General features: G+C 50.0%; 2 protein-coding genes across 3 annotated transcripts; one reads left to right on the plus strand and one right to left on the minus strand.

Annotated features, from left to right (window-relative positions):
• The first annotated feature begins 93 nt into the window (after positions 1 to 93).
• On the plus strand, positions 94 to 10806 carry TSFM (Ts translation elongation factor, mitochondrial). Its single transcript, XM_008684164.2, has 6 exons — positions 94 to 217; positions 483 to 656; positions 1271 to 1399; positions 2568 to 2690; positions 8082 to 8169; positions 10230 to 10806. The coding sequence occupies exons 1-6, from the start codon at positions 161 to 163 to the stop codon at positions 10634 to 10636; spliced, it is 978 nt and encodes a 325-aa protein (XP_008682386.2). The 5' UTR covers positions 94 to 160; the 3' UTR covers positions 10637 to 10806.
• An 894-nt stretch (positions 10807 to 11700) lies between these two features.
• On the minus strand, positions 11701 to 27793 carry AVIL (advillin). Of its 2 annotated transcripts, none has more exons than XM_008684179.2 (19): positions 27649 to 27793; positions 26249 to 26323; positions 25372 to 25568; positions 23831 to 23939; positions 23641 to 23751; positions 23128 to 23330; positions 22598 to 22676; positions 22395 to 22493; positions 21596 to 21749; positions 21394 to 21494; positions 20775 to 20912; positions 20511 to 20669; positions 19292 to 19471; positions 17756 to 17901; positions 17386 to 17530; positions 15718 to 15906; positions 15008 to 15076; positions 13670 to 13786; positions 11701 to 12292 (listed from the first exon to the last, which is right to left on the minus strand). In XM_008684179.2, exons 1-19 carry the CDS (start codon positions 27784 to 27786, stop codon positions 12179 to 12181), a joined length of 2523 nt encoding a protein of 840 aa, XP_008682401.1. In that variant the 5' UTR covers positions 27787 to 27793; the 3' UTR covers positions 11701 to 12178. The 2 variants fall into 2 exon arrangements, with proteins under 2 accessions (XP_008682401.1, XP_008682396.1); XM_008684174.2 differs by having other exon boundaries at positions 17386 to 17563.
• Between the last annotated feature and the right edge of the window lie 157 nt (positions 27794 to 27950).

Below are 27950 nucleotides of genomic sequence, written 5' to 3' on the forward strand. Positions count from 1 at the left end.
CGAAAGCCAAGTAGAAGCGGTGAGTGTGCACCCCGGCCGGCAGGCGGCGCCGTCCTCGCTTGGCGCTTTGCGGTGGAGAGGTTTGGCCCTGCCGCCGCGCCGTAGGCCTGTGGTCTCAACCGTGCGCCGGCGGGCAGCAGTGTACTCTGGGGCCGGAGACATGTCGCTGCTGCGCTCCTTGCGCCTCTACCTGGTCGGGTGGGCCGGGAGCTGCCCGGTGAGGGCTCTGGGTCTCCCACCGTCCCGCCTTCCTTGCAGATCTCCCGTCGCTCGGAACGCAGCCTTCCCTTCCTCCGTCCTCCGTTCGACTCCATCCCACCCCACCCCGCCCCGCCGTTATTTTCTCTGAGTGGCCACTGTTGCCTTCCCCCACCCCGGGAGCCCCAGTGTCCACTAAGGTGGCCTCCCTGCCGACGTGCTCTCCACCCGCCGGAGCTCCTGGCTGCTTCCTGCTTCTCACCCCTTTCTTCTTACCTCTGCAGGTGGGACCCCTTCTGCTTCAGTCGCCTCAGTCGTGGCACACATTTCACACTGGGCCCTGGCTGTCTTCCTCGGCCTCCAGCAAGGAGCTTCTTATGAAGCTGCGGCGAAAAACAGGCTACTCCTTTGTAAACTGCAGGAAAGCGCTGGAGACTTGTGGCGGGGATCTCAAACAGGTGTGTGGGGGGGGAGGGCGAGGAGAGCAGTGCCCGGTACTAGGCCCCGACCTCGGTCTCTCAGGGAGGGGCTGCTGGGGAGCAGTAAATCAGACCTGCTGCCCCGGGGACCCATAACTGTAGAACTCTGGATAGGATTCCGAGTTAAGTGACAACCTCACCCTTTGACTGTGTTTTGACTCCAGAAGCCATTAACTCAGGATCCCATGGTTAACAAACTCTATTCCAAGTACGACTGCTGTGCTGTTTCCTGCTGCTTGGAGCCCAAAGGCCCTGTGTCAGACCTACGAGGATTTATACTGTGGTGCCCTCACACTAACCCGGTGATCTTGGACACCTTCATCTTTCAGAGTTGCATTGTTCTTGTCTATATAATAAAAATACTACTGTGTGCTCCATAGGGTTGTTGTGAAGATTAAATTTATCCAAAGCACCAGGCACAATGCCTGGCATTTGGCGTTCAGTGGTAGCCTGCCAGTAAATGAGAGATTGCTTTAGTTTCCATTATAAGACTGAAGAGAAGCAGAAAGAATTAGGGAACCTGAACATACTTTAGAGCTCCGTTCAGTTCTAAATTCTATGACTTTGTCATCTGCCCTATTTTTAATTTATAGGCAGAGAGCTGGCTCCACAAACAGGCCCAGAAGGAAGGCTGGAGCAGAGCTGCCAAACTCCATGGCAGGAAGACTAAGGAAGGTCTGATTGGGCTACTGCAGGAAGGGAACACAACTGTGTTAGTAGAGGTGAGTTGTCGGAATTCTAGATAACCAGAAACAGCTGTCGCTTGGGTGGAAAGCTTTGTGGTTGTCCCTTTGCATTCTTAAAGAGGTGTTTGAGAACCGCAAAAGGTTGTTGGAATCAAGCCGGTGAGACCACAGTTATTGTGAATTCACTTCAGTACAGGAATGCCCAGGTATGTTGACGATTAAAGACCTAGAAGTCAGAAAGATTACAGTTATTCCCCACTTTTCGAAAGTTCGAGTTATACACTTTGCTTTTACTGAAGACCTACATTTGTACCTGTGTTTGCTTTTTGTTAACCAAAAGAAATCCAAAGAGTACTTTCTCTTTTATGAAAAAAGGCAAAAAGTGAAAATAGCACTCAGCGTTGGTTTTGGACTGAGTCGTTATAGAGGCAGGGGGCATCCCAGCAGGAAGAATTGCCCCGTCAAACTATGGCACCCCCCCACACTCAGCATCTCGGCATCAAGCCTCCATAGCTTTGGACTTTGTGAGCGTCTGTGCTTTAGGTAGATTTATTTTGTGCATCCGTGTGCATATGAATTAATAGTAATTGATTTTTCGCTTTATGCCATTTTGGCTTACGAAAGATTTCATAGGAACACTACTTTCGGATAGTGGGGCAAACCTGTAGTTCTAAATGTGACTTCCTGTAGCCTTATACCCTGCCACTGAGTGTTTCCTGGAACAGTTAGATTTTAAAGCTAGGAATTATATTAATGAGTTGATGGATAGCATGTAGCTGTTTTAGAGGAGGTTTCAGGGCCTCAACTGGTGAAGAATCAGGTGTGAATTAGGGTGAGAAAAGGAGATAAGCACGCTGATAGCAGAAGTGGTTTGGTGTTGGAGGAGGCTGGAGAATGGGGGGATGCTGGCCTGCAGCCACAGGCAAGTGGTGAACGTGTAGTGAGTCCGTTGGGGACATTATGGAACCATCTTTTGAGTGTGCTGCGGGTCATTGCTAACTCACTGGCAGAGCAGGACACTGCATTCAGTTTCTGGCCTCAAGCTAGGAGAGGAACTGCAGCCTTCAGTGCCAGGGTCACTTATTTCTGTTTTGTGGAGTCTGCAGCTGGTTCTGCTGTACGTTGGTTTACTCTCTAGCTTTAAGGCACTTCTGCAAACTGTCCATCAACAGCCTATACAGCAACGTCAATTTGTTCCCACCAGGTAAACTGTGAGACAGACTTTGTTTCCAGAAATTTAAAATTTCAACAGTTGGTCCAGCAAGTCGCCCTGGGAACCCTGTTGCATTGTCAGAACCTAAAGGATCAACTCTCCACATACAGTAAAGTGAGTTTTGGGATTGTCTTTCAATATGCTGGGTTTACACACACACCCCTTTCTTAGGGTGTTTGCTGTTTGTTCCCTTTTTTCAGACATTCTATGTCTTACTCCCTTATTTCATGTCCCTGCTTAAATGTTATCTCTTTGGAGAGGAGTATCCTTCGTGTTGCTCTATCCTCGTATTTTGCTTCATTGAAATACTTTTGTTATAATACTATATATTTATTATGTTTTTACTTATTTATATGTTGTTTGTCTTCCCCAATAGAATGTGAGCTTCGTGAGGCAGAGAATTTGTCTTTTCACTACTGTGTTTTTGGTGAAAGAGGAGTGGGTGCAGCATTTGGTTGGGGCTTGTTAAATCTGTTGAATGAATGAATGAATGCCAGTGGGGTAGAGTCTGTCAGATCAGGTGAAGCTAAGCTTTTTTCTTTCGTTCGTTCGTTCGTTCATTCATTTGATACAGAGAGATACAGAGAGAGAGCATGAGTAGGAAGAGAGGGAGAGGGAGAAGCAGACTCCCCACTGAGCTGGGAGCCTGGCGTGGGGCTTGATCCCAGGAGCCTGGGATCATGACCTGATCCGAAGGCAGACGCTTAACCATCTGAGCCATCCAGGCTCCCTGCTTTTCTTTTTTTTAAAAAAAAGACCTATCCATTCTAGAGAGAGTGAGAGTGTGTGCACGAGTTGGGGAGAGGGGGTAGGGAGAGGGAGAGAATCGCAAGTAGACACCCCGCCAAGGGCGGGGGCCCTATGCAGGGCTCCAGGCTCCCTGGGGTGGGGGGTAGGGGTACAGCTTGGTTCCAGGCTCAATCCCACAACAAGACCTGAGCTGAAATCAAGAGCTGGAAACTTAATTGACTGAGCCACCCAGGCAACCCAAGCAGGTGAAGCTTTGTATTCAGAAATCTAGAATGGCCTGAGGGAAGGATTTTTCTTTTCTTCCCTTTCCCCTTTTCTCCCTTTCTCTCTCTCTTTCTTTCTTTCTTTCTTTCTTTCTTTCTTTCTTTCTTTCTTTCTTTCTCTCTCTCTCTCTCTCTCTCTCTCTCTTTCTGAAGAAAGGATTTGTAAATACAGATATTGGAGAAGGCACAGTTCAGGAAAAGAAGCATATTCGTGTCCATAGGAGCACCAGGACGGGATTATATTAGTCTGCCTCTGATTCATCCTGATTGTCATGGTAAAAACAAACCAACTACTCAGAGTAGGTTTTTTTTTTTTTTTTGGTTTTCAGTACTATTTTTTTTCTCCTATTCTTTTCTTGAGAGCTTGTGGTAAATGTTAATTATTACTGGCATTAAATAGTGATTATATGGAAAACAATGTGGAGATTAGTTTTTGGAATTATATTGAGTAGATGAAGCACTTGAACTAGAAGCTCTCATCTTTTTCTTTTCTTTTCTTTCCTTCTTTGTATTAAGTAAACTCTACTCCCAACGTGGGGCTGGAACTCACAACCCCAAGATCAAGAGTTGCATGCCCAACCAACTGAGCCAGCCAGGTGTCCCATTACTATTTAAAAAATTTTTTTGCACATTATTTGCAGACTTCAGGCCCTTATTCCCTTGAATAGGATATCTCCTAACATTCTCCTATGTAACCACAGTACAGTAATCACATTCCAGAATTTTAACGCTGATACATTTTTATTTATATAATATATGATATATATTCATATTTTACCAGCTGGCACTTTTTCTTCTGATCCAGGATCCAGTCCAGTATCATGTGTTGCCATTGTTGTCATGTTTGTTTAGTGTCCTGTCTTTGTTTCTCAGCCTTTCTTTGTCTTTCATTACATTGACCTTTTTTTTTTTTTTTAATATTTTATTTTTAAATAATCTCCACACCCAAGGTGGGGCTTGAAGTTACAGCTGGGAGATCAAGAGTTACATGCTGTTCTGACTGAGCCAGTCAGGTGCCCCGCATTGACATTTTTGAGGAGTAGAAAACAGTATTGTATAATGTTCTTCAATTTGGGTTTGTCTGATGTTTCTTCACAGAGTATGGGTTTTGAGCATGAATATTAAATAAATTATCGTGTATTTTTTTCAGGATATCATATCAGGAGGCATGTAATGACCGTTGGTCCCATTATTGATGATGTTAATTTTAATTTTATTATTATTATTATTATTATTATTATTATTTTTTAGATTTTTATTTATTTATGTGACAGAGAGACAGCCAGCGAGAGAGGGAACACAGCAGGCGAGTGAGAGAGGAAGAAGCAGTCTCCTAGCGGAGGAGCCCGATGTGGGACTCGATCCCGGAACGCCGGGATCACGCCCTGAGCCGAAGGCAGACGCTTTAACGACTGCGCTACCCAGGCGCCCTAATTTTTTTATTATTTTTAAAAAGATTTTATTTATTTGAGAGAGGGAGAGTGAGAGACAGCACACAAGCAGGGAGAGGGGCAGAGGAAGAGGGAAAAGGAGACTCCCCACTGAGCAGGGAGCCCAACACAGGGCTGGATCCCAGGACCTCTGGATCATGACCAGAGCCAAAATCAAGAGTTGGTCGCTTACTGACTGAGCCATCCAGGTGCCCCTGTTTCTCTCCATTTTAACTGTATTTTACAGTTAACTGGTTCTTTTTTTTTTAAAAAGATTTTATTTATTTACTTGAGAGAGAGAGCAAGCTAGAGAGAGAGCGCGAGCAGAGGGAAGGGCAGAGTGAGAGGGAGAAACTGAGGAGGGAGCCCAACGCAGGGCTGGATCCCAGGATCTCTGGATCATGACCTGAGCTGTAGGCAGACACTTAACCGACTGAACCACCCAGGCACGTCTGATGATGTCAATTTTTAAAGATTTTAAATTAATTAATTAATTAATTTTAGAGAGAGAGGGAGAGTGAGTGCGAGCTTACGCCGGAGTGAGTGTGGGAGGGGCAGAGGGAGAAGGAGAGAGAATCTCAAGCGGCCTCTGCACTGAGTGTGGAGCCTGCCCTGGGGCTTGATCCCACAACCCTGAGATGACGACCTGAGCTGGAATCAAGAGTTGGATGCTCAACTGAGTCACCCCCTCATCCCTGGTGATGTTAATTTTGGTCTCTTCTTGCTCAGGGTAGTATCTTCCAGATTTTTCCACGTAAAGTTTTTCTGTTCCTCTTTGTAATTAACATGTAATCTGTATGGGGGATGCTTTGAGACTGTGTAAGTGTCCAGTTCCCCAAAAAATTTTTACCTGAAATTATGAGCATCTATCGATGACTTTTGTCAGGATCAGTTATTACTATGAGAGTTGCATAGTGGTTACTCTTTTAACTCTTAAAATTTCTTTTACATGTGTTAGTTTTATTAGTTGGCATTCTACTGTAAGAAAGAGACTTCTCTTCTCCCTATGTTGAGTGCTTTACTTAGTACTGGCATTGCCTCACGGATTCTTATTTTATACAGTATGTTATAATTCACCCTACAATCCATTATTCAGTTTGATGCTCAAATTATTCCTGGATTTGACCAGTGTAAGCTGGCTTTGTTGACTTTTTGTAATGATTATTTTCGAGTATTTCTTTACTTTTTAGCATAACAAGATGCTCTGGGCCTATGTCATCCTTTCCTTGCACCACCCATGGAATTAGCCCCTTCTCCAAGGAGTCCTGATCCTTTTTAATGGGGGAATAGTTTTTAGAAACCAAGATGTGGAAATTAGGCACGCTTATTTCTACTGAGATGTCATTGCTGCTCTGCTCTTTCAGCAGACAGATGCAGGAAGTGTGTGTGTGTTTCAGTTCTAATCCTGCATCCCAGGGTTCTTCCTTTTCTTCCCTGATTCTATATTTGTATCTTCCTTCTCCCACGGTTGGTACACTGGCTCTTAGCAACTTCCGTGTTTACTTATGTTCTCATTGTTCTAATACACACTGAAATGTTTAGTGACTATACCTGACCACTGCAAAGAACAAACCTATTAAGGAGTTCAAGATTTCTTTGATGTCTTTTTTGTCTTCCCACTGAAGTTGTGTGGTCAAAGGACTGTATTGAAAGTTACTCGGATTAGTTTTTTTCCCCCTTCTGTGAAGTTAAATTATTCATTTGAAATACAGTTAGAGTCTTAACGTTTCTGTGCGTTTAATTTTGGTTTTACCCCCAAATTCTTTTTTTTTTTTTTTTTTTTTAAAGATTTTATTTATTTATTTGACAGAGATAGAGACAGCCAGCGAGAGAGGGAACACAAGCAGGGGGAGTGGGAGAGGAAGAAGCAGGCTCATAGCGGAGGAGCCTGACGTGGGGCTCGATCCCGTAACGCCGGGATCACGCCCTGAGCCGAAGGCAGACGCTTAACCGCTGTGCCACCCAGGCGCCCCTGACCCCCAAATTCTTGTTAATCTAATTTTGATTTTGAATATGTAAAACATTAACAAGATTCTGAAAGTTGAAGCTGTAATACACACACACACACACACACACACACACACACACACACACACACACACGTCTCACTTCTTCTCTCCTTTCTACCTTATTCTTGTCCACTCCTGTAGATAACCAGTTTCATTGGTTTGGGGTATCCTTTAAATCTTTTTTGCAAAAATAGCATATTTATGTAAATACTTCTTTCTTACACAAATGATGGTATATGTACGTACTCTTTTTTTTTTTTTTTTTAAGGATTTATTATTTGAGAGAGAGTGTGCGCACATAGGAGAAGGGGTAAAGGCAGAAGGGGAGAGAGAATCTCCAGCAGACTCCCTGCTGAGCACGGAGCCCGATGCAGTTGGCCCTATATATGTACTCTTTTAATTTGCTTTTTTTAATTTAGTAATATAATCTGGAAATACTCTGTAGCAGTTCATACAGATCTTTGTTTTGTTTTCTTTTTTGCAGCTGCGTAGTTTTCCATTATGTGGCTGTGCCATGGTTTATTCAACCAGTCTTTTAGCTTTAACATTTTATGATTGTTGGAAAATACCGTTCCTGATTGCTTAGAAACTATAGTTTAAGAAGTTAAACCAGAGGATGGGATTGAGATGGAATTGGGGGTAGTGCAGTGATAGAATAAAATACTTATAAAAACGGAACTGTTACCAATTTGTAACATCTTTGGCTTAATGAAGACATTCATTTAGAGATGCCTGGGTGGCTCAGTCGGTTAAGTGTTTGACTCTTGGTTTCAGCTCAGGTCATGATGTCAGGGTCCTGGGATCAAGCCTGGCGTTGGGCTCTGTGCTCCGTGGGGAGTCTGCTTGAGAGTCTCTTCCTCTCCCTTTGCCCCTCCCTTGTGCAGGCACATGCATGCTCTCTCTCTGAAATAAATAAATCTTTAAAAAAGCCCCAAAACATTCATTTATACTTAGTTATCTTAAATCATTTTTTGAGAAACATGATTTTTGCCTAGTCTCTTGGTAATTTAAGTAGGACAGAACTGATTTGTTGGTTTTTTTGTGTGTACTTAGGGCTTCTTGAATTCCTCTGAGCTCTCTGAACTTCCGGTTGGGCCTGAGAGAGAGGGCTGTCTCAAGGATCAGCTAGCCTTAGCGATTGGTGAGTATTTGTAAGGACTGTGGGAACTGGAAATTAAGAACTAGACCTCCTGGTATCTTTGATATTCCTCCATACGTAGATCAGGAATTGCAAGCTCATGTGCCCACAAGGATCAGATAATATGAATGTGAGAAGTGGGTTGTGTTGTGAGCTAGACACTAGTGAGCAGTAGGCTCCCTGAGAAGCTCGCACTCTGCTGAGGGAAACTGTTTCCTAGCTCTCGCCAGTTGTTAGCTTGGGGCCCCGGTGTTGTCAGAATTTTTAAATTCCTTCAAAAGAATTTAGCTTTGTGTGTAAAAATTTCAGATTTTAGATGTTTGCAGTTAATTAAAATCATTTTCCGCACTCTGCAGGCTGACCAAAGCATGTCTTTAGGCAGGGATGGCCTTTGACTTCTAGTTAACTACCTCTCTATATGCCGTGGGAGACATGCTACATCAGAAGTCATCTCACCTTCTTCAGAAAGCAATCCAGGAATATTTGGAGGTGTCGTATATAGGAATTTGATCTCTTTTTTTTGAAAAATCTGATCGTGAATTTGTGAAGGTTTATTGTTTCAGAACCACTGGCTACAGGAACCACATCTGGCTCGTTGTGCCAGAACTGGTGGGGATTTTGCTTTCTTCCTACGTGTCCTTGATGGAAGGAGGGGAGTAGGGCTGGGTTGGAGCTTGCTGGGAATTTACTGCTCATCTGACGTTTCCAGTCAAGGCATCAATTCTGTTTTTATCAGGTTATCTTGAAATATGTATGATGTCTTAGTGAGTCATGGCTGAGAAACCAGGCAGACAGCTGTGAATGGGACTTATTAAGAAATTCTGGAAGAACTGGGTGTTTCAGCTTTGTCAATTTCTGAGAATTAACTGTTGTTGAGATGCTTTGAGTTGTTTGAAGATTTGTTTTGATTTCTCTCCCGTTAAGACTTTTCGATATAACTATGGCTAATGCAGGGATATTTACCTAGATCCCTTTTGGGGTCTCCTAACCCCTTTCCTACCTTTTGGCTTATTTGGACTTATGTTAGAGAGGATAGCATCCTGAGGAGACAGGGAAACCTGGAATTATTTTTGGTTCTTAAAAACAACTCTAGAGGCACCTGGGTGGCTCCGCAGGTTAAGCGTCTGCCTTCCACTCAGGTCACGATCCCAGGGTTCTGGGGTAGAGTCCTTCATCGGGCTCCCTGCTCAGCGTGGAGCCTGCTTTTCCCTCTGCCCCTTCTCCTGCTCGCGCTCCCTCTCCCTTTCAAATAAATAAATAAAATCTTAAAAATGCCACTGAAATTTTTTATTTTTGATGAGAGGAAGTTGAAACTATCTGATGGTTTGGGGTTTTGGGTTTTCTGGGGCTCTTAGTTGTGGACTTTTTCCTGCTACAGTGGATGACGAAGAGTTGTCTGTGTCAGCTACGGTGATTTTCGGGAGGGATGGTAATTTCAGGGAAGGAAAACACTTAATTGCTTTGGAGTGCGATGGAGGTTTTCTTCCAGCTCTGGCATGTATTAGCTGTGTGAGCCTGGGAGGGTAGCTTGAGCTTTTGAAGCCTAAGTTTAACATAGTAACGATGGCCAGCATTTGAGCGCGCCCTGTGCTAGATAATGTAATTAAGTGCGCTTCCATATGTTACTTTATGTCTGCTAAGAACCCTGCTTTCAGGTTATTTTAAGTGGTATCATCTCCATGTTGTGGAGGAGGAAACTAAGGCTTGATAAATTCGCAGATGGGGTTATGTCACTTGCCTAAGGTCATGTAGCTGTAAGGGGCAGAACTGAGCCCTGAGTCCAGGGTCTGTGTGACCCCATAGCCTATGTTTTTAAATACCAGTGTCGCACATTGTTGGTGTTCCATAAAGGTATTCTTTATTTCTCCCACCCCTGCCCTCTCCTCCCACGTACATTTTCCTCTTCATAAATGGCGAATGGTACCTATCCATCTTACAGCATACTCACTGTAAATGTGGGGAGAGAGGACCGTCTCCCAGCCTCGGCCATTTCTATGCATATTTTGGTACCGCCACAGGTGTCATATTCTGGAAGGGTGTTACTTGTTTTTGCTTTTTTATAGGGAAACTGGGAGAAAACATGACTCTTAAACGAGCTGCATGGGTGAAGGTGCCAGCTGGGTTCTACGTTGGCTCTTACGTCCACGGAGCGATGCACAGCCCGTCGCTTCACAACCTGGTGCTGGGGAAGTACGGGGCCCTGGTCGTCTGCGAGACGTCTGAGCGCAAAGCAGGCCTGGAAGATCTTGGCCGCCGCCTCGGGCAGCATGTGGTGGGCATGGCCCCTCTCTCTGTTGGCTCTTTGGATGATGAGCCTGGGGGAGAGGCAGAAACCAAGATGCTGTCCCAGCCGTACTTGCTGGATCCCTCCATCACGCTGGGACAGTATGTGCAGCCTCAAGGGGTATCTGTCGTCGACTTTGTGCGGTTTGAGTGTGGAGAAGGCGAAGAGGCAGCAGAAGCTGAGTAGGTTCTAGAGACTTGGCCCCGAAGGAGATGTGTCTTCTCGGCTCTGGGTATCATTATGAAAAGAAGTGATTTCCTAAGCCTCTTCAAACCCTGAAGTTGTTTTTCATCGGCGTTTATAAAGTAACGATAGACTCGATGGGTAGTTATCAAATAAAATTGCTATATAATAAAGAAGAGTAGAATCTTTTCCTTGTTTGTGTAATGCTGGGTTTAGCTTTTTTGTGCCTTACTTGTGCCAAGTTGTTGAGAACAGCAGGTGGGCCTCATTGAAGGGGCCGAGGATCCGGGAGGACGGGCGTAAGCACTTGTGCTGCTACTTCCTTCAACTGAGATCGATCATGGTGGCCCTAATATGTTGAACTCCATTGATCTCACTGCTTCTGTGACCCGGCACCCTTGTTCTGCTTTCACTTTGTGACGCTTTGGATGGTGCTTCTACCCTGGAACGTCCTCCGTTATGTTACTTCTGTCACACGGATTCCTTGGGAGTGGTTGACACTAACTTTGAGCTGTCTGGAAAATGGGGCTCATTTGTTGCTGTCTGTGATGTGCTTTGAAGGCTCTCTGCAGTGGTGTGCACACTGGTTCTGGCCTTGTTACTGAAATTAATAACACATGGCCCTGTTTCTCTTTTGGATAATGGGGTAGAGATGGGTGGGGACTGAGGTTTCCCGGACAGCTGTAAGGCAGATGTTGACATTCTTGTGCCAGAAACAGGACTTACAGTGGTCCAGTTATCCAGAGAACTCAGCAGCGCCTCTTTACTACCCCAGTACCGAGACGTTTCTCCCAGCATCACAAAAAAAAATTTTTTTAAGGATTTTATTTATTTATTTGACAGAGACATAGCCAGCGAGAGAGGGAACACAAGCAGGGGGAGTGGGAGAGGAAGAAGCAGGCTTCCAGCAGAGCAGGGAGCCCGATGTGGGGCTTGATCCCAAGGACTCTGGGATCACGCCCTGAGCCGAAGGCAGACGCTTAACGACTGAGCCACCCAGGCACCCCACCAGCATCACAAAATAATTACCATAACCGGCAAACCCCAAATACTGAAAAGAACTCCCATTTGCTCATACAGATATCTTTATTTGAAGAGTTAAAAATCTCTGGCACGTACAGATCTGGGCATTTGGATTTTGCCCTTGGGGTATATATGGGAATAACTTCAGTGATTGGTGGGTTAAATAGATTTTGCAAACACGGATCTTAGAATTTAAAACAACCTTACATCCTAGCCCCATTATGAAACACTTTAAACTCAGTTGTTTTTTTTCTCTGACTTTTCTGGATTCATGCAGTTGTGGTGCTTTCTGCTGAGACCTTAGCCGGAAGGCCACAAAAATCAAAAAGTAAGTGGTTAACATTTTAGGTATATAACTACGGAATGCAGGGGTGAGAAAGATGGAGAACGTGCTGTGATTTGCAGACCTTACTGTATCTAAGTAGCTGGCTATTAGGCAAAAGTTGGTAGATAAATTCTTTCCTGTTATTGGGACTGTCTGCTCTCTTCTGTGGTCTTGCAATAGGCATATAGCTTCTTGCCTTAGAAAAGCCCCTTTTCTTTCTTCATTTGGAGCTGCTTCCAGCCAGGCAGAGCAGCAAATTGCCCTCTTGTGATGCCAAACACAGAAATAAAATCCTGTTCAGAGAGGTAATTCTAGGAGAGAAAACAAAGTCTCTAGTTAGGAGGAAGGCATGGCACCCATCAACACCAACAGAGCGGGGGAGGGTAGAGCCGAGAGACCGTCTTTGAAGGGGGAAGGAGAAGGGATTTTTCAGAAAGTCTGGAATGGACTTGAATTATTAATTGGAGGGTTCTGGGGTTATGGAGTCCCATTTTGGCCTGAGCAGAAGCTGACCGGATTTGCTGCTCTTCTGGTCCCATCTGGCACCAGTTTCTGGCCGGAAGAACAAGAATTGGGTTATATATGATGAATTCTAGACATGAGGTTTTGGCTGCATGGAGAACGAAATAGAGTGCTGGGTTTCCTTGTTCCATGCCCTGATCTACCATTTTTTATCCAGACATTTTTGAATGCACGATCAAGTGAATCTTGTTCAGAGCATAAAATTCTCCTAACATTTATTTATTGATGCTTTCTGGATAGCTGCTGTCTGAGTAAAAGTACTAAGATACGGCTTCTGTTTTCAAGAAAGTTGTAGTCCAGATCCTTAAGAGTTAGTTAGCTAAGACATTGCGGAAAACCCAGAGACCCTTCCCAAATCCACTCCTTTGAGGGGAAAATAAGTGAATTCATTCAACATCAAAATGCTATTTCATTCCACCAAAACTTCAAGAGTGCATACATTCTGCCAGGCACGGTTTTAGGTGCTGAAAAGTGGAGAACGTGGTGGTGAACAAGACAGAGAAGGTCCTTGCTCTTAAGCAGTGTTAGGGCAGTCAGGGAGGGCCTTCCGGGGGAGGTAGCGTTGGAGGCAGGACCTGAGCCATGAGGAGGAGCTGGCTCTGTGATGATCTGAGAGAAGAAAGCTTTTTCCGGCGGTGTAAAGGCTCCAAGGCTGGACGAGTGTGTGTGAAAGGGAAGCCTGTGGCTGGAGGGTGGGAAGTGAAGGGGGCAGTGGTACATGAGATGACATCAGAGAGGCGGGCGCGGGCCAGGTTGTGAAGAGCCACGGAGGCCGTAGAGAGGATTCTGGATTCTTTTCTATTTGCGGTGGGAAGCCATTTGAGATGTTTTAAACAGAATAGTGTTGTCTGTTTTAAAAGCCTATGGGCTGTTACGGGGGGAGCTGATCGTAGGGACAGGGCTGGAAGCCAGTTGGGGGGCTACTGGAGTAGTCCGTGGTGGCTGGACAGCAGAGAGACGGGGAGGAGTGGACAGAGGCGAGCTGATGGGCCGATGTGGGGGGTGAAAAAAAAGAGTCCCCGGTTTTTGTCTTGAGCTACTGGGTAGCTCAGATGTGATCTGAGGGGCCTACAAAGTGCCAGAGTGTCCTAGGCCATGGACGGAGACGGGCGCTTTCCTGACGACGAGCTCCGCTCACAGTAGACACAGCTCCTTTAGTCACTCACCTCCTTTTTGGCAGGGTTCACATCCTCAGGCAGCTCCTGATTTTGGTTTTTCAACAGAACTTCAATAGGGTAATATTTTGGCTCAGAATTCAGGGTGAGGGTTGCATTCCTCATGTCCTAGGTGAGATAAGAATGGAGACAGGGTAAGAGACTGTTCAGGGTCTGTGCAGGTGAAGTGCTGATACCACTGCACCCGCTGCGATCGTCTTTTTGAGCGATGGTCCCTAAAGCTGGCTGCATGTCAGAATCCCCTGGGAATCTAAAATATTCAGATGTTGGGGTCCTTCTTGGGAAAGCGGATTCAGTGAGTCTGGTAAATCCTATGGAGCCAGTGTGGCGTAGTGCTGTGCTTCGGTCTCTTTCAGATACTGTGATCACAGACCTCCTTTCGGCACTTGTCTTTAGGCTCTACATTTCCAGCCTTTAAATGACTTCGAATTGAAGTCATACTGTGGTTAAACACATTTTAAAGATACTACATGGCCGTTAGCTTTGGAATCTTGAGTTTGTAGAGCACAGAGGATAGAGCTGCAGATGGCTTGGACACCTGCGACCACGGCTCATCCTGCTGCCCAAGAGCGGTCGGATTCCTGGCCAGAGAGGGGGTAATGGGCTGAGTGTGTGTGGACTTCGCCGTCAGAAGCGGGTAAGCATATCATTTGGGTTAGAAGCTTATTATTTATGAAAAATAGTGCCAGTCATTTGAATCTGTCCTGAATGATAGAATTGAATAATAAAATTAGTTTTTGTAGTTTTTGTTTTTTTTTTCAGCTTAAACAACAGACATTCATTTCCCATAGTTCTGGAGGCTAGGAAGTCCAAGATCAAGGTGTCCGCAAATCCTGGGTCTGGGGAGAGCCTGCTTCCTGGCTTGTGGGTGGCACTTTCCCAGTGTGTCCTCACACGGCAGAGAGCAAGAGAGCAAGCCCTCATAGCTCTTCCTTCAAGGGCACTCGTTACCCCCTAAAGGCCCCACCCCCACATACCATCACATTAGGGGTTAGGGGTTCAGTATACAAATTTTGGAAGACAAAAATGTTCAGTCCATAATTCTAGGTGATTCCTCGGTCAGAATTGCTTATATTTATATTTTAAAAATATATTTGTTTCTTTAAGCAGCAAGTCTATTCTAAATTCTGGAAGGCCGTAAAACGAGGAACTTGGCTTTGAGGCCTGCTTTGCTATTGCTTAAAACAATCTTAAATCAAAATAGCCCACGAGAGTGATACTGAGAAGGACATGATAGGGTTTCACCCGTGCGGGGACTCTAGCGTTTAGGGTTTCTCTCTGGCCCCGGCTGCTGTACGACTTGCTTCTCCAAGAGCAGACCCAACTCACAGCAGTGATTCTCGTGATAGCAGCGGCATCTCCCAGCTCTTCTTTTAACTGCTCATAGGACCTGCGTGCCTGAGGCAGAGAGAAGACAGGACAAGGTGCTGCCTATGGGGGGAGGGAATCTCAGGCTCACCGCCCCGTGAGGAAAGCAAAGCAGTCGGGGAATCAGAAGACATTGCAGGGCTAAGCAGAAATGAAAATCCCCTCTTCTGGGTCCACGCCAGGTTGGAAGGTCCTTACACATGATCTGCGTTCTTTGCTGGTGTTCCTTAATCCTCCATACAAGACCAAAGAAGACAGAGCAGTTGACTAGGAGTCAGAAAACCCGGCTTCTTCCCAGTGGTTCATTGTGACTTTTGACAAGTCCCCTCTCCTGTAAGCCTCCTCCTTTTTAACTGGGAAACAACGTTTGCCCCAGCTGTCAGGGTGGTTGTAAAGCTCAAAAAGGAGATGTGTGTGGATAAACTTTATCAACCATTTGTTACTTCCACACATGGCTTATTCCTGAGACAAGCTGTGAGTTCTCTAGCCGGACTTAGTGCCGTGGTGGGCGGAGAAGAGAAGGAACGTGAAAAGCAGGGGAGCGGAGAGGGGTTGGGGAAATGTGGTCCTGGATCGCCTCAGCCCTTGAGTCAGTACCCCCCTTCGCACTGAGCTATTCATGCGGAGCACCCGGGCAGTAGGGAAGTCTCCCCCCTTCTCTCTGTGCTTACGCTCCAAATATGAGGGTCCCAGGCCAAGAACCAGCCTGTGAAGATGGGAGGCTCGAAGCCCTGTTTGATGATCAGCGTTGGTGCGCCGGTGTCCCGGCCGCTGGGGTGAGTGCGCAGGTACTCCCGGGCTGTCTCCAGGGCGCTCTCCTTCTCTGTGGCCTCGGCCTCAGCCCCGATCCACAAGAACACCTGTCGTGGGAGAGGTGGCACCTGAACGCGCTCTGTCAAGGACTAAGTACTAGGCCAGACCACTGCCCTTCCTCTCCCTCCCCAGTGAATCACAGCCTCAGAGACTTTCCCAGCTTCATTTGTTCAGCAGGGGAAAGGTTTTTCCCAGAATCGGCTTGGTGTTTGTGACTTTCATTCCACGTGTGCCTCCTAAATCTGCATGCCCGTCCCCAGCTCTCGCTGAACGTCGGCTTCCCGAACTCAGCTTCTTGCAGGACACCCCCCTGCCCCACGGCTGTCTCTAGGAACCTCAAACAGAACCCCCCAAATGCAGCTCTTCTTTTCTAGACTTGTGTCTGTGTCTGCATCCATCCAGTCACCCAGGGCAGTAACCTGGGAGCCATCCCGGGTCCCCCTGTACCCATCGAGTCACCGTTTACTGCCTCTGCATTTGTCATATGTATCACCATCCCTCCACCCTGACCCCACGGCCCCCGTGCTGCCCAAGGTGGCTCTTATTCCTCTTACTCAACTGTTACAGTGCTCTCAGCACACATTCCCAGCACACATTCTTCTGTCGTTTCCCCCCCCCCCCCCCCCCCCACTTTGCAGGGTGATCTATTGAAAACACAGCGACCGTGTCATTCACCTGCTTAAATTTCCATAGCTTTTCAGGATAAATTTCAAACTCGACATGGTAGGTAAGGCCAATACCTACTTCTCAGCTTCATCTCGAACTCCTTTACTCTATCTCATGGTCTGATGATGTTGTCGGTAGTTCCCTGTATACTAAACTATTCCAGGCCTTGCTTTTTACTTGTGCTGTTGCCTTTGCCCAGGAGGCTCTCTACCTGATTAATGCCCACTCGTCCTTTGAGATTCAGCCTGGGAGCCACCTCCTCCAGGAAGTCTTCTCTGAACCCCTAAACTATGCTGAGCGCCCCTAATTTGTGTTCCCGTGGCACCATACCTCCAATGTAGCAAAATGATGTTTCTCTGTCCAGCCCCTCCATCAGCCTGTAAACTCTGAGAGCAGCGGCCCTTCACCTTGGTGACCCTACCCCTACCACAGTCACTGGGGCACGAAGGAAGTGCTGAGTATGTTTGCTGAGCTGAGCTGAAGAAAATAGGATGTCAGGGAGGGGTTGCCTTGGCGATCTCCCCTTTACGGCCCTATGTTCCCTAAGCGGCCCATCTCTCTGAGTGTGGAGCCTGGTGCTGCGTAAGAAAAAGAAGTGCATGATGATAAGATGGACCGATTTTCCCGAGGCAGGGTGGGAAACTTCCCAAGGTGGTCAGTTTGAAACAACAGTCTGTTCTCTCCATCCCTGGCAAAAAGTGGGCTCTTCCTTTGGTTGCCACTGACAGATGTTTGGTTGACTTGGGGATGGGCCAGGGCTACCTCGGGGTTATCCTGGCAGGGGAGGTGTGACATGAAAAATAGCCTGAAGTGTGGGCAGGTCTTCGTCACTTGTTCCGGGTTCTCTGGCTGTGTCTTACCTGGTCCCAGGTATCCAGGAGCATCACATCACCTGGGTTCAGGTCGTCTTGGGTGAAGTCTGTGATCTCAGTGACAACGAACCGCCCAGTCTTATTGGAACATTCGAAGAGACGAGGCTGCACATCTAGGATTTCCTGCTGTAGTCTGCAATACGGTCCATTTAGAGGGACTGGGCTACTGAGGAATCATGCGTTTTTTAAAAATTTAAATTCTAGTTAGTTGACATGCAGTTCAGTATTGGTTTCAGGGGTAGAGTTCAGTGGTTCATTAAACCAGGTTTTTAAAACTGAAAGGCATCCTAGAGTTTGTGCACTTCACAAGCCTGGGCGGCAGGGGGAGCCCAGAGGAGGGGACACCGCGTTGCCGTACCTTTTGTCGTTGGCGTAGGCCGTTTTCCCTCCCAGCAGGTCCCAGAACTCCACCGGCTCCTGGCCCTCGGCCACAGCGTCCTCGGTGCCCTCGCAGAGAAGGCTGGCCAGCTCCTTAGCCATCGCCCGCTCATCCCCACTGGACCCCTGGGAGCGGGGTGAGGACAGCACAAGTGTTAGTCACACGTAGACACGTCGATGTGTGTGTGGGGGGGAGCCACACTGAGTGCACCTGGATCAGCTAGCAGGCCACAGTGCCTCAGGATGGGGAGGTTTGTTCTGGTGCTGGGAAAGGAGGGGCGGGGCGGGGGAAGCAGCGTGGTGGCAAAGAGCAGGCCTAGACTTCGAAACCCACAGTGGGTGTTGGTAGGAGGCACCTTTGTACCTTTGTTTCAGCTTCGGTTGGAATTTTAGCACCTTCCTTTGTTTTGTTGTTTTTTTTTTTTAAGATAAAAAATTTAAATTTATTGCTTACATTCAAGAAAATTCACTCTTTTTGATGTGCAGTTCTATGAGTCTCCAGCAACACAACCATCAAAACAAAGATAGAGAACATTGCCTCAGCCCTGCAAAAAATTCCCTCAGGCTACTCCCCTTTTGTCTTCAGACCCTCCCCAAATTCTTAACCTCTGGCAACCACCAATCTGTTCTTCACTACAGCTTGCCTTTTCCGGAATGGTATCAACGGAATCATCCACTAGGTAGCCTTTGAGTTTGGCTTCCCTCACTTGGCACGGGGCACGGGAGAGTCACCCTTGTCGTGAGGCCCGACAGCTTCTGTGTGTGTGCTGCTGAGCAGTGCCCACTGTATGAATGTACCACTGTCTTCCATTCTCCAGGGGCGTTCCTTCCAGTTTTGGGTGGTTATGAATAAAGGTGCTATATATATTTGTGTGAAGGTAGTCTTCTCTTTCTCATGGGTAGACACCTAGGCGTGGGATCGCTGGATCACAGGCGTGTGTTTTACAAGAAACTGCCCAGTCGTTTTCCAAAGGCTGTATTTGCGTCCCCACAGCAGTGCGCCCGAGTTCCTATCATTCTGTGTCCTCACCTGCACTTGATACTGTCAGGTTTTTTAGCCGTTCTGCTAGGCATACAGCGCACCTCTGGGGTTTTCACTAGCACTGCCCTGATAGCCGTGGGGCATCTTTTCCTGCTCACTTCTCTTTTGTAAAACAGTTTTAGTGCTTTTTAATGTAGATGCCCTCCGAATTGACAAAATCACATTTTTAGTGTTTATGAGCAATGTTAATGCCTGTCCTATCACAATCCGCCACACTGGTGTGGAAAGACTGACTTATCCAGCCTCTCTCTGTGTAGAAGCTGATGGAGCGTCTCCTGGGTGTGAGCAATGCTGCCAGTGAGTTTCTACGTGTGGCGAACACTGGCAGTTCCTTTGGAGATCCTTGAGGAAAAGCCTCCTTTTCCGGAGGCCTGCTCCAGCCTACTTTATAGTTCCTTCGCCCTTGCTGACAGGGAGGTGGGCATAGGGCTGGGCTCCAAAGGGCTGGTGTGACCCCGGGGCTCGGCGTCTTACCTTGCCGTACCACAGGTAGTGCGCTGCCTGGGTTCGCAGCAGAAAGACGTCATTGGAGTTTAGGGAGGAGGCTAAGGCTGGAACTTCCACCGCTTTGGTGTTAGATTTGTCATTTCCTTGAATCTGGAAGAGCCTTACTGGCGGATCGGGCTCAGCATTCCCCTTTCTGGAAGTCCCACCCTAGAGAGGAGGAGAAAAGCAGAATCTGGTTCTAGGGAGCACCGTGTGAACAGAGCACTGGGCTAGCCTTTGTAGAGATTACGGATGAATTTAACGCTGCTTTTGCCCTGGGGGAGTTTCCATGCCAACGGGGAGAGGTCAGGTGAGCTGGAATTATGGTACCAAAAATATTAGCTCTCATTCTGAGACTTACCATATGCTAGGCTCTGTGGCTGGTGCCTTACCTGCATCGTTTCATGGAACCTCATAATAATTGTGAAGGAGGTATTTATTTTTAAAGACTTACTTATTTAAAAGAGAGAGAAAGAGAACATGTGCACATGCTTGTGAGCAGAAGGAGGGGGAGAGGGAGAGGGAGAGGGAGAGAGAGAGGGAGAGAGAATCCCAAGCAGCCTCCCTGCTGAGTGTGGAGCCTGACTTGGGGCTCAGTCTCACAGCCCTGAGATCCTGACCTGAGCTGAAATCAAGAGTAGGACCCTTAACTGACTGAGCCACCCAGGCGCCTCTGAAGCAGGTGTTTATTATCCTCCGGTACAGAGGGGAAAACTGAGGCTTAGCAACCGTTAATAAATGACAAGACTAGGACTTGACACAGGGTGGGGTGATATCAAGCATATGACATCATACATTCCTGGTAGTGCTTCAGCCAGGGCTTCACGGAGAAAGCGGGACTTGGATTGGAAGGGGCCCATCCAGGGGCGAGGCTGGACAGGGCGTGATGTGGCACGTGGGCGTTCTAATGAGGAGACCCCCTCACTGGAGTGAAAAGCGTGGGTTAGGGCGCTGAGAGTAGCACGCCTGCATGGGTAATACGGGTCAGATCGTGAAAGACCTTGAACATTAGCTGGGCAGTGGTTTGGACTTGAAGGCCTGGGCAACTGGGATTCCCTTGAATGTTTCAGGGAGATTAACCCTCTTCTCGTCCGTGTCTACCCCCAGCCCTGGTCTCCATCCCTCCCGTCCTATATGGTAGCCTCCTGCTGACTTATTTGTCTGAGTATTCCTGCTCCTGGGGTCCTTTTATCCGAGGGGGTCTCACCTCAAAGATGACCAGCTTCCCTTTGAAGATGGCCATGAAGTGGCGTGGCTCCTTCCCCATGGTGACTCGGACCTGCACAGGTGCCCCGCCGAACTGCTGATCCACCGCCACCGCCTGGTATGCCGAAGCCGCCAGCTCATCCTTGGAGGCATGGCGGCCCTGCAGGGGTGAGAGGGGAGTGATGGGTCCCTGCCCCGCCTCGCCCCCGGCCAGTGGCCAGAGGAAGCGTCAGGATCCAAAGTCAAGAGCCCGCGTCAGCCCTACCTGCCAGATGTACAAGACGTAGTGTGGCTTCCCAGTCACCTCGTATGTGTAGAGAACCAGATAGCAGTCCCCCCCGTAAAAGAAGCCGTACCACTGATGCTCCACGGGGACCAGCTCCAGGTTTTCGATCCTCCAGACCTGGACACGGAAGGAGACACGGTTTCCCAGAGATGGGCTTGCTCTTTGAGGAGACGGCTGCCCGAAGGGAACTGGGCTGGGCTTAGCAGAGAATCCAGGCCGGTGAGGCACTAACATCCACCCCAAGACCACCTTCCCTCTCTGGTTCTTTTCCAGTTGTGAGGGCCTATCACATTTGCATGATTTGAATCCCGAGAAGAACCGGATCATTCCTGCTCACATGCGTCCCCATCATGGCTCTGAGATGATTTGACTATTTCTGCCAGGTGAGTTACTGATAGCACCCGGGGGTGTCGGCCTTTCGCTTCCCTGGGGGGTTGTGGGAAAGCGCGGCAGACTCCGGGCACCTCTGAGAGACGACTCCTGAGGTCCCAGAGATGGAAACGACAGCAAAGCAGACCAGAGTCCCCCGCTCCCTCCTCTCCAGCGAAGCCGTAGGAGGCCGGTGCCCGCTGCCCTGGGATGCCAGCCACGGACTCACCTCAACTGCCCCGGTGCCGTCATCGACCATCCGGTCCTGGGCAGCGAGCTCCGGCCTGGTGTGCAGCAGAGTCACATCGAATTTATCCTGGAGAACTTTAGCTGCAGAGACGGGGTTGGGAGAAGGCAAGTGAGTGAAGACACCTGCGCCTGCCTCTCTGGAGAGTCCAGCGGTGGGCAGGCCATCTGGGGAGCAGTCTCACCGATTTTACCGACACCAAACGTTTTCCCCAGGCCCACGGTCTGCTCCTTCACTGACCACTTCTGGAACAGCTGCTTGAACATGGCCGACTCCGCGCCGTCGTTGATGGTCTCCACGTTGGTGCTGCCGGGATAGCCCTTCATCTGGATGAAGTTCTGCAGACACCCCCGCCCCCGAAAGGCAGGTCGGTCAGGGAATGCACTGGTTCCTTGCTTGCCTGGTGACTCACCCCTTCGAAGCCAGTTGGTAGGACTGGGGAGCCAGAGGCAGATGCTAACTCACTTACGTCTAGGGGCCAAGTTGCCTGCCTCAAGGAGAGGACGGAGGGAACATTTTCATACCTCCGGATTGGCCTGTCATGATTATTACCAGGTTTTGTTTTGTTTTGTTTTGCAAGACCTTTATACTGTGTTCCTGCCGCCTTCACGTCCCCGCTGAGCTTGCGCCACATTCATTCGCTCACTTCTCGCTGCGTAAGCGCGTCCTGCTGGGTTCATCTGCGGGGGCCCGACGGCGTCACGGGCCCCTTGAGGCCGGGGCCGTGGCTGTGACGTGCTTCGGCGATAGCAGCCGCTGGCGCCAGGCGCCGTGCTAAGTGCCTCACAGGCGTCCCTGGTGCCTCACAACAACCCCAGGAGTTGTCTGTTACGCCTGGATTTGTTCCCAGGTTGTCTGACTGGAGCCCGTGTGTGTAACTGTGACGCCATAAGCCCGAGTGCCCCGTCTGGCTCTCTGAACACATCTGAGATGTGTTTCCTGACAGAGGGTTTTGGACAATACCGTACGTCCGGAGCTCCTACCAGGGCTTTAGACATGGCCGTCTGTTTCTCAATCTTTGTGGCTCCTCTCCCTTTCCACACATAGATCTTGGTTCCACTTTGGTCTAAGATGTAGCAGTCCTGAGGGGCAGGGAGAGAGGTGGTTACTGCCACTCGGGACCATAAGGAAGATCTCTGAGGCCAGGGCAGGCCACGGGAGCCGCGCCCGCCCAAGCTCTACTCACGTCATGGTTCAGCAAGTCCTGGACCAGCGGTCTCGTTGCTACCTCGGTGACGGCCAGCTGCCCGGCTGAGTCCGAGACACTAGAAACGGGGAGAAATTAGCCTGTGCCTTCTCTTCTACAAAGCATCCTGTAGTCAATTTGGTATTTTGCTGGCTTCGTTCTAGTATAGCGTTTCTGGGGAAAGTTTGCCCTCTTCTGACAGGCATGGCTTGACCGCACACAGGAGTGTGAGGGACTCTGTTCTCAAGAGGACACTTTGGTGCACTCTCTCCCGAACAGGATCCCCTCCGCATCCCCGCGCATGGATAGACTCAAGTAAAGGAAGAGTCTTCTCAAGAGACCAGGGAGGGTTGCTGACAAGAACTGACAGTAGCTGCCTCCTTGAGTGGGGAACACTGAGCTCCTTCTGCAAGCCGCCCTTGAAAAGGGTAAAAAGAAAGCCAGACGCCTGTACCCACAATGAGGACCCAGGCACAGGTGCTTGGTTTTCGAGGGGACATCTTCCCCCTAAGCCAGGTTTAGTTACTCACTGGTACAGCGTGATGTTTGATTTCTGCCGCTGATCTATGACCTCATCAGGCAGGGCAGGCTTGATAACAGAGCGCCGGCCAAGGGTGTCCTGAAGGACCTTCATCAGCTCCGGACTTGCAGCCTCCTTGTCTCCCTCGATCACGCCTATTTCAGCACGGCCCCCTCGTTCCCTGTCCCGGATATCCTTTGCCAGAAGCATAGCCTGTCAAAGAAGCCCAAAGAAGCACTCAGTCCCGCTGGGCCCCCTTGGTGCTTGCTGGCTTCCGGGGAAGTGACCTGGGTCCCAGACACAGGAGTTACTCTGAGGCTCAGGACGCCGGGGTGAGTCACAGACTCACGCACTTGGCCTGTCTCTGAAACAGACTGCTCCAAGGCAGGGGTCTGTCTCCGCATCTCCCACATCTCCCGGAAGAGCCGTGGGGAAGGAAGACGGAAAAGGCAACTGAGAGAGTGCAAGCCCCGTGAGCAGGCCTGAGGGAGAGGAGAAGGTGCTAAGACCGGAAGAAGCACACCTTCAGGCGCTCCCCGCTGTTGCTCTCTGGGCCATTCCACTGGATGATGACCTTGCCAAGGTCCAGCAAGAAGACATCACCTTGGTTAAAACTGTCCCAGCTCATTTCCACCTGCAGAGGAGATGGAGACGTCGTTCAGGAGCCAGGTGGAGAGGCTCTGGGCCCAGGACAGACGGTGGGCAGGACTTACCTCGGTGGCCCTGATGTTTCTTTTCCCCTTCACGTGTAACAACCGTTTCACGTCATAGGTGTTGGTCTCCACGTGCTTCATCCCAGAGGCCACGCCCCCCTTCTTGTAGCTGAGGGCACATCCAGATAACCCCCAGTTATTTATGCACTCGGGCCTGGGGAGCCCCGGGTCAGTTACGCAGACTCAGCCTCTGCCTTCCGGGCGGCGGCGCTAACTAGCCAGGGAAATAGAGCTGGTGGTAAGTGCGGCCGCAGAAGGAGACACAGTGACGGCCTTTTTGACAGAGTGTCGGGGCAGTCTTCTCCGAAGGAGTGACATTCAAGCCGACATATTAAGAGGACTAGGAACCAACAGAGGACTAGTGTTCCAGCGGGTGCAGCCACGGTGAGGACCCCGTAGTGCGAGCTTGGTTGGTTCTAGCAACTGTCTGAATCTCAGCGTGTGACAAGGAGAGGGGCCCAGGCCGGGCAGCAGCATTAATGACGCTGGCCTTCTGACAAACCCGTTCAGGGAGTCTGCTCTCCTGGCCCTGGCGTTTACCCCCACCCCGTCTCCATCCCAGCTGTCCTGCAGGTAGCTGTCCTGCACCTGCAGGACGAGCAGAGAGTCACCCTGGAGCAGGGCGTTTGTCTCTGGGCTCCCTGGTGACTCTCTGGGGCGCGCTGTGCCCAGCAGGTCCTCAGTCAGTGCGACTGCCAGCCGGCAAGAAGCTAGCCTCGGACCAGCCTCAGATCTCTCAAGCTCCTCGGAATTCCTCTTTTTGTTTCCAATCTCAAGCGCAAAGTTGAGAGTTAAACTCCTCAGTTCTTGGAACATTATCATCCAAGAGCCCTCTCCTGTTTTCGGTATTTATGCATTCCCCTTTCTCTGCATGTGCTCCCCCAGTCCTCTCCCCTCCACAGGCATCCCTTCCAACTTTTGAACAACTGCCATTTTATTTTCATTTGGGTAAATGTATCCTGTTGTTTTGTGGGCATGTGTTTTGTTCAAACAGAAATTGGCACTGCTGTTTATTTCCGGTCTGCGTCTTGCTCTGTTCCCTAAGCGCGGTGTTTGTAGGAGCTGTCCGCAGCTCAGCCGGTATCCGCTCCACCGCCTCCCGCTGCCGCCCGGACTCATGGGCTACTTTTTCCTGTCCCGTCTCCCCGTGACAGGTGCTTACGGTGCCTACGGCTTCACACCACCACTTCTGACACTGCCGCGAACATTCTGGTTCGTGAGCCGTTGCGGAGCTGGGTGCTTAAGAGGTCCCGAGTTATACACCCGGAAGTTGATTGGCCTCCGTGACAGCAGAATGTCCTCCAGCCACTGACCGCCAGACTGGACCTCACTCCCCCCGGTGGGGCACGAGGGCTCCCCTTTCCCCACAGCCTGCCACCGCTTGCCTCCACCCGGCCCTCTAGTCTGCCCTGCTCTGATCGGTGGAAGTGACAGCTTTGTCTGGATCTCCGTTTCTCTGATTCTTCATATACTGATTGGCCCTTTTGGTTTCCTCTTTGGGAAACTGCCATTTCTGCCCTGGCTCTGGTGTCACTACTCACATGATGCCCTGCTTGAAGTAGCCGTGGAAGGTGTCAGACTCATGGTACTGGACCTCTCGGTGCTGCACAGGGCTGCCCCCCAGGTAGTCGTCCAGCTGTGTGGTGTAGACAGCCGCGCAGGTCTGCTCATCCTGGGAGGAGTCCTTCCCGATCCAGAAGTGGATGTCCTGGGAGAGGAGGCTGCCCGCTCGCCGCGTCTGGGATGTCCAGAGAGATCAGGTCAGGGGCCAGCTCACTGCCCCCCCCTCCCACTGCCGTAGGACGAACGCGGTGTATGGAGGCTCGTGGCCTGCCCGAGGCAGCTCAGGGCCTCTCTCCTCTCGGCAGTGTCCCTGTGCAGACCTGCTACGTGGCCCAAGCTCTGGCAGCCCAGATTCCTCCTGCATCTGGGGAGAGTTGGCAGCTTACTGTTCTCCAACCGCAGGGAGACCCGTGAGGATCTTTTCCAAGTGGAGCTGCGGACTGACCTTGTGCGGCTTTGCTCTCCTGCACTCCGCGGCCGACACACTGCCCACCTGCCCGGCTCTGTCGGCATCGCTCACGTGGGATATTGCTTCCTCAGCTGGAATGAGCACTTTGAGGCGTGGCCTTGTATTTACCTGGCCTGCCTCCATGCCACTTTAATGTGGGGGTGGGCCCCAGGAGGGAGAAGTGCTGCTGGCGGGGGGGGGGGCTCACTGAGGTTCAGACCGAGGGCCCCATCCCCTAAGAATGGCCTTTCTAGTCAAGCTGGAGGCTGTTCTGTAGGACACTGAGGAAGAATCAAGTCGGGTGCCGGGGACCTGATTAGCATCAGCGGCAGATCTCGGGGAAGCCAAGAACGGCTCTTAGGGGGGAAGCTCATGGGAACTAGGGAAGGAGGGGTGGCGGCGCTCACCGAGAGGATGACGTAGCAGTCCCCCTCATAGAAGTTGCCATGGGCACTCAGGGGTACCAGCGCCAGCTCCAGTTTCTGGAAGGACAAGGGCTGTGTATAGTCTGCATCCCACCCCCCAGCCCCAGCCTCCCTGTCCTCCATCCTGTGGTACAGGTGGCAGGGGAGAGGTAGGAGGATGTCCGCGCTGATCCTGCAGGGCGTGGAGGCTAGCCCCAGGATTAGCGGGCCCAGCCCTCTACTCTAGCTTCTGCTGAGCTCTGCCCCATGGCCCCAGGGCTGAGTCTGGGTCCCTGTCTTCCGCCCCTCCCCCTCCCCACCTGCTTGGTCTCACTAACTGTGAGACTTATGAGCTCCTCCAGCCCTTTGCAGGGAAGAGAGCTGGATATAAGTAGTCGAGTCCAGTCCTACCTCCGGCCCGCTGCACCACTGCCTCCAACACTGTTCTCCAACCCTGACCGCCCAGTACGGGCAAGGGCTGCAGACAGAACGTGGGGGTGCCGTGGGGCTCTGAGAGGTGAATGCCAGCAGTGTGTGGGGCTCCATGCCCAGCGTTCTGTATTGGAGTCTAGGGTGGGGGCTTGATGTGTCCCCTGCACATATGGCTTGTCCCAGGAGAGCCATTCACATGGTCTCAGATACGGATTTTCATTACTCTCTCCAAGCGACATACACCTGCAGCCATACTCGTGTATATTCTATGTAAGATGTGGGTGTTAAATGTAACAGTGTTAAATATACCATACTTTTGGTAACTTTTAATATCTATTTTGAAATAAACAGGGAGACTTAAGGGCTCTGGGTTTTAGGCAGCCGCCCCTCCCTGGGCTCGGAGCAGGGAGGAGGGGTGCAGGGAGGGGGGTTCTTACATTTAGCAGGTGGAGCTGCCCAGGCCAGGGCTGTAGACTTCTGGAGCTCAAAGTCAGCCAGAGGGGCTCAAGCCCAGATGGGAGAAGGGGTGAGCGGTGCCCTGATCTATGCAGTAACACCCCCCACCCCCCGACCTCCACCTCTCCTACCACTTGGCAGGAGCCAGAGTGCCCTGTGAAAAAGAGAGGTTCCGTTTTTCTGACAGAAACAGCCAGGAGTCTTCGGTCTCCCTAGTGGGCCCAGGCCCCACCCATTTCTCTAGGGCATTTACTGGAAGTGCAGACTCACAGAGCAGCTGGCAGGATAAAGGGCAAACTTAGTTTTGCTTAGAGCCCTGCTCTCCAGCGCTAAAAGCATTTCCTCCACCTGCCACCACCTGCTTCGAGCACCCAGGAGGGGTCAAGGATAGGAAAAGGTGACCGACCGAGGAGACTGAAGGAGTGGCAGGCGGCTGTTGTTTAGCAGACCGGGGCCACCCGAGACCACCCCCAGATCCCGCGCGAGGAGGAAGGTGCGCCTCCAGCCCAGCTCACCTCTATTCTCCAGGTGATGGTCCCGGGGTCGTTGCCCACAGCCTTGAAGGCAGTGCTCAGAGACATGGCGCGTGTGTCTTCCCAGGACTGCAACATCACAGAGTGAGCAGGGGAGATGATGCCTCTCGCGGCAGGCATCCCTCCAGCTTTTCCCCTAAGTCATTTCCTAGTCTCTTGTCAGCCATCCTGCCATGTCCTTGTGGGGCACCCTGCACTGTTTCACGACAATGGGGGAAATGACTTGCCCATGTTCCCACTGTAAGCCTGGCTGCCCTGGGGGGTGGGGAGTGGCCCACCCAGGA

Source organism: Ursus maritimus, unplaced genomic scaffold (assembly GCF_017311325.1).
Source record: "Ursus maritimus isolate PB19 unplaced genomic scaffold, ASM1731132v1 scaffold_21, whole genome shotgun sequence".
Classification (NCBI taxonomy): domain Eukaryota; kingdom Metazoa; phylum Chordata; class Mammalia; order Carnivora; family Ursidae; genus Ursus; species Ursus maritimus.

What these genes read in the sequence shown, in the direction of transcription:
- TSFM (XM_008684164.2), top strand. Translation starts at nt 161, where the DNA reads ATGTCGCTGCTGCGCTCCTTGCGCCTCTACCTGGTCGGGTGGGCCGGG. An exon ending in GTGGCGGGGATCTCAAACAG is followed by an intron (nt 657 to 1,270) that starts GTGTGTGGGGGG and finishes TTTAATTTATAG; the next exon opens with GCAGAGAGCTGGCTCCACAA. An exon ending in AACTCTCCACATACAGTAAA is followed by an intron (nt 2,691 to 8,081) that starts GTGAGTTTTGGG and finishes GTGTGTACTTAG; the next exon opens with GGCTTCTTGAATTCCTCTGA.
- AVIL (XM_008684174.2), bottom strand. Translation starts at nt 27,786, where the DNA reads ATGCCTGCCGCGAGAGGCATCATCTCCCCTGCTCACTCTGTGATGTTG. An exon ending in ACAGCGGGGAGCGCCTGAAG is followed by an intron (nt 23,331 to 23,640) that starts GTGTGCTTCTTC and finishes CTTCTTTGACAG; the next exon opens with GCTATGCTTCTGGCAAAGGA. An exon ending in TCCTGGATACCTGGGACCAG is followed by an intron (nt 15,907 to 17,385) that starts GTAAGACACAGC and finishes CTCCCACGACAG; the next exon opens with GTGTTCTTGTGGATCGGGGC.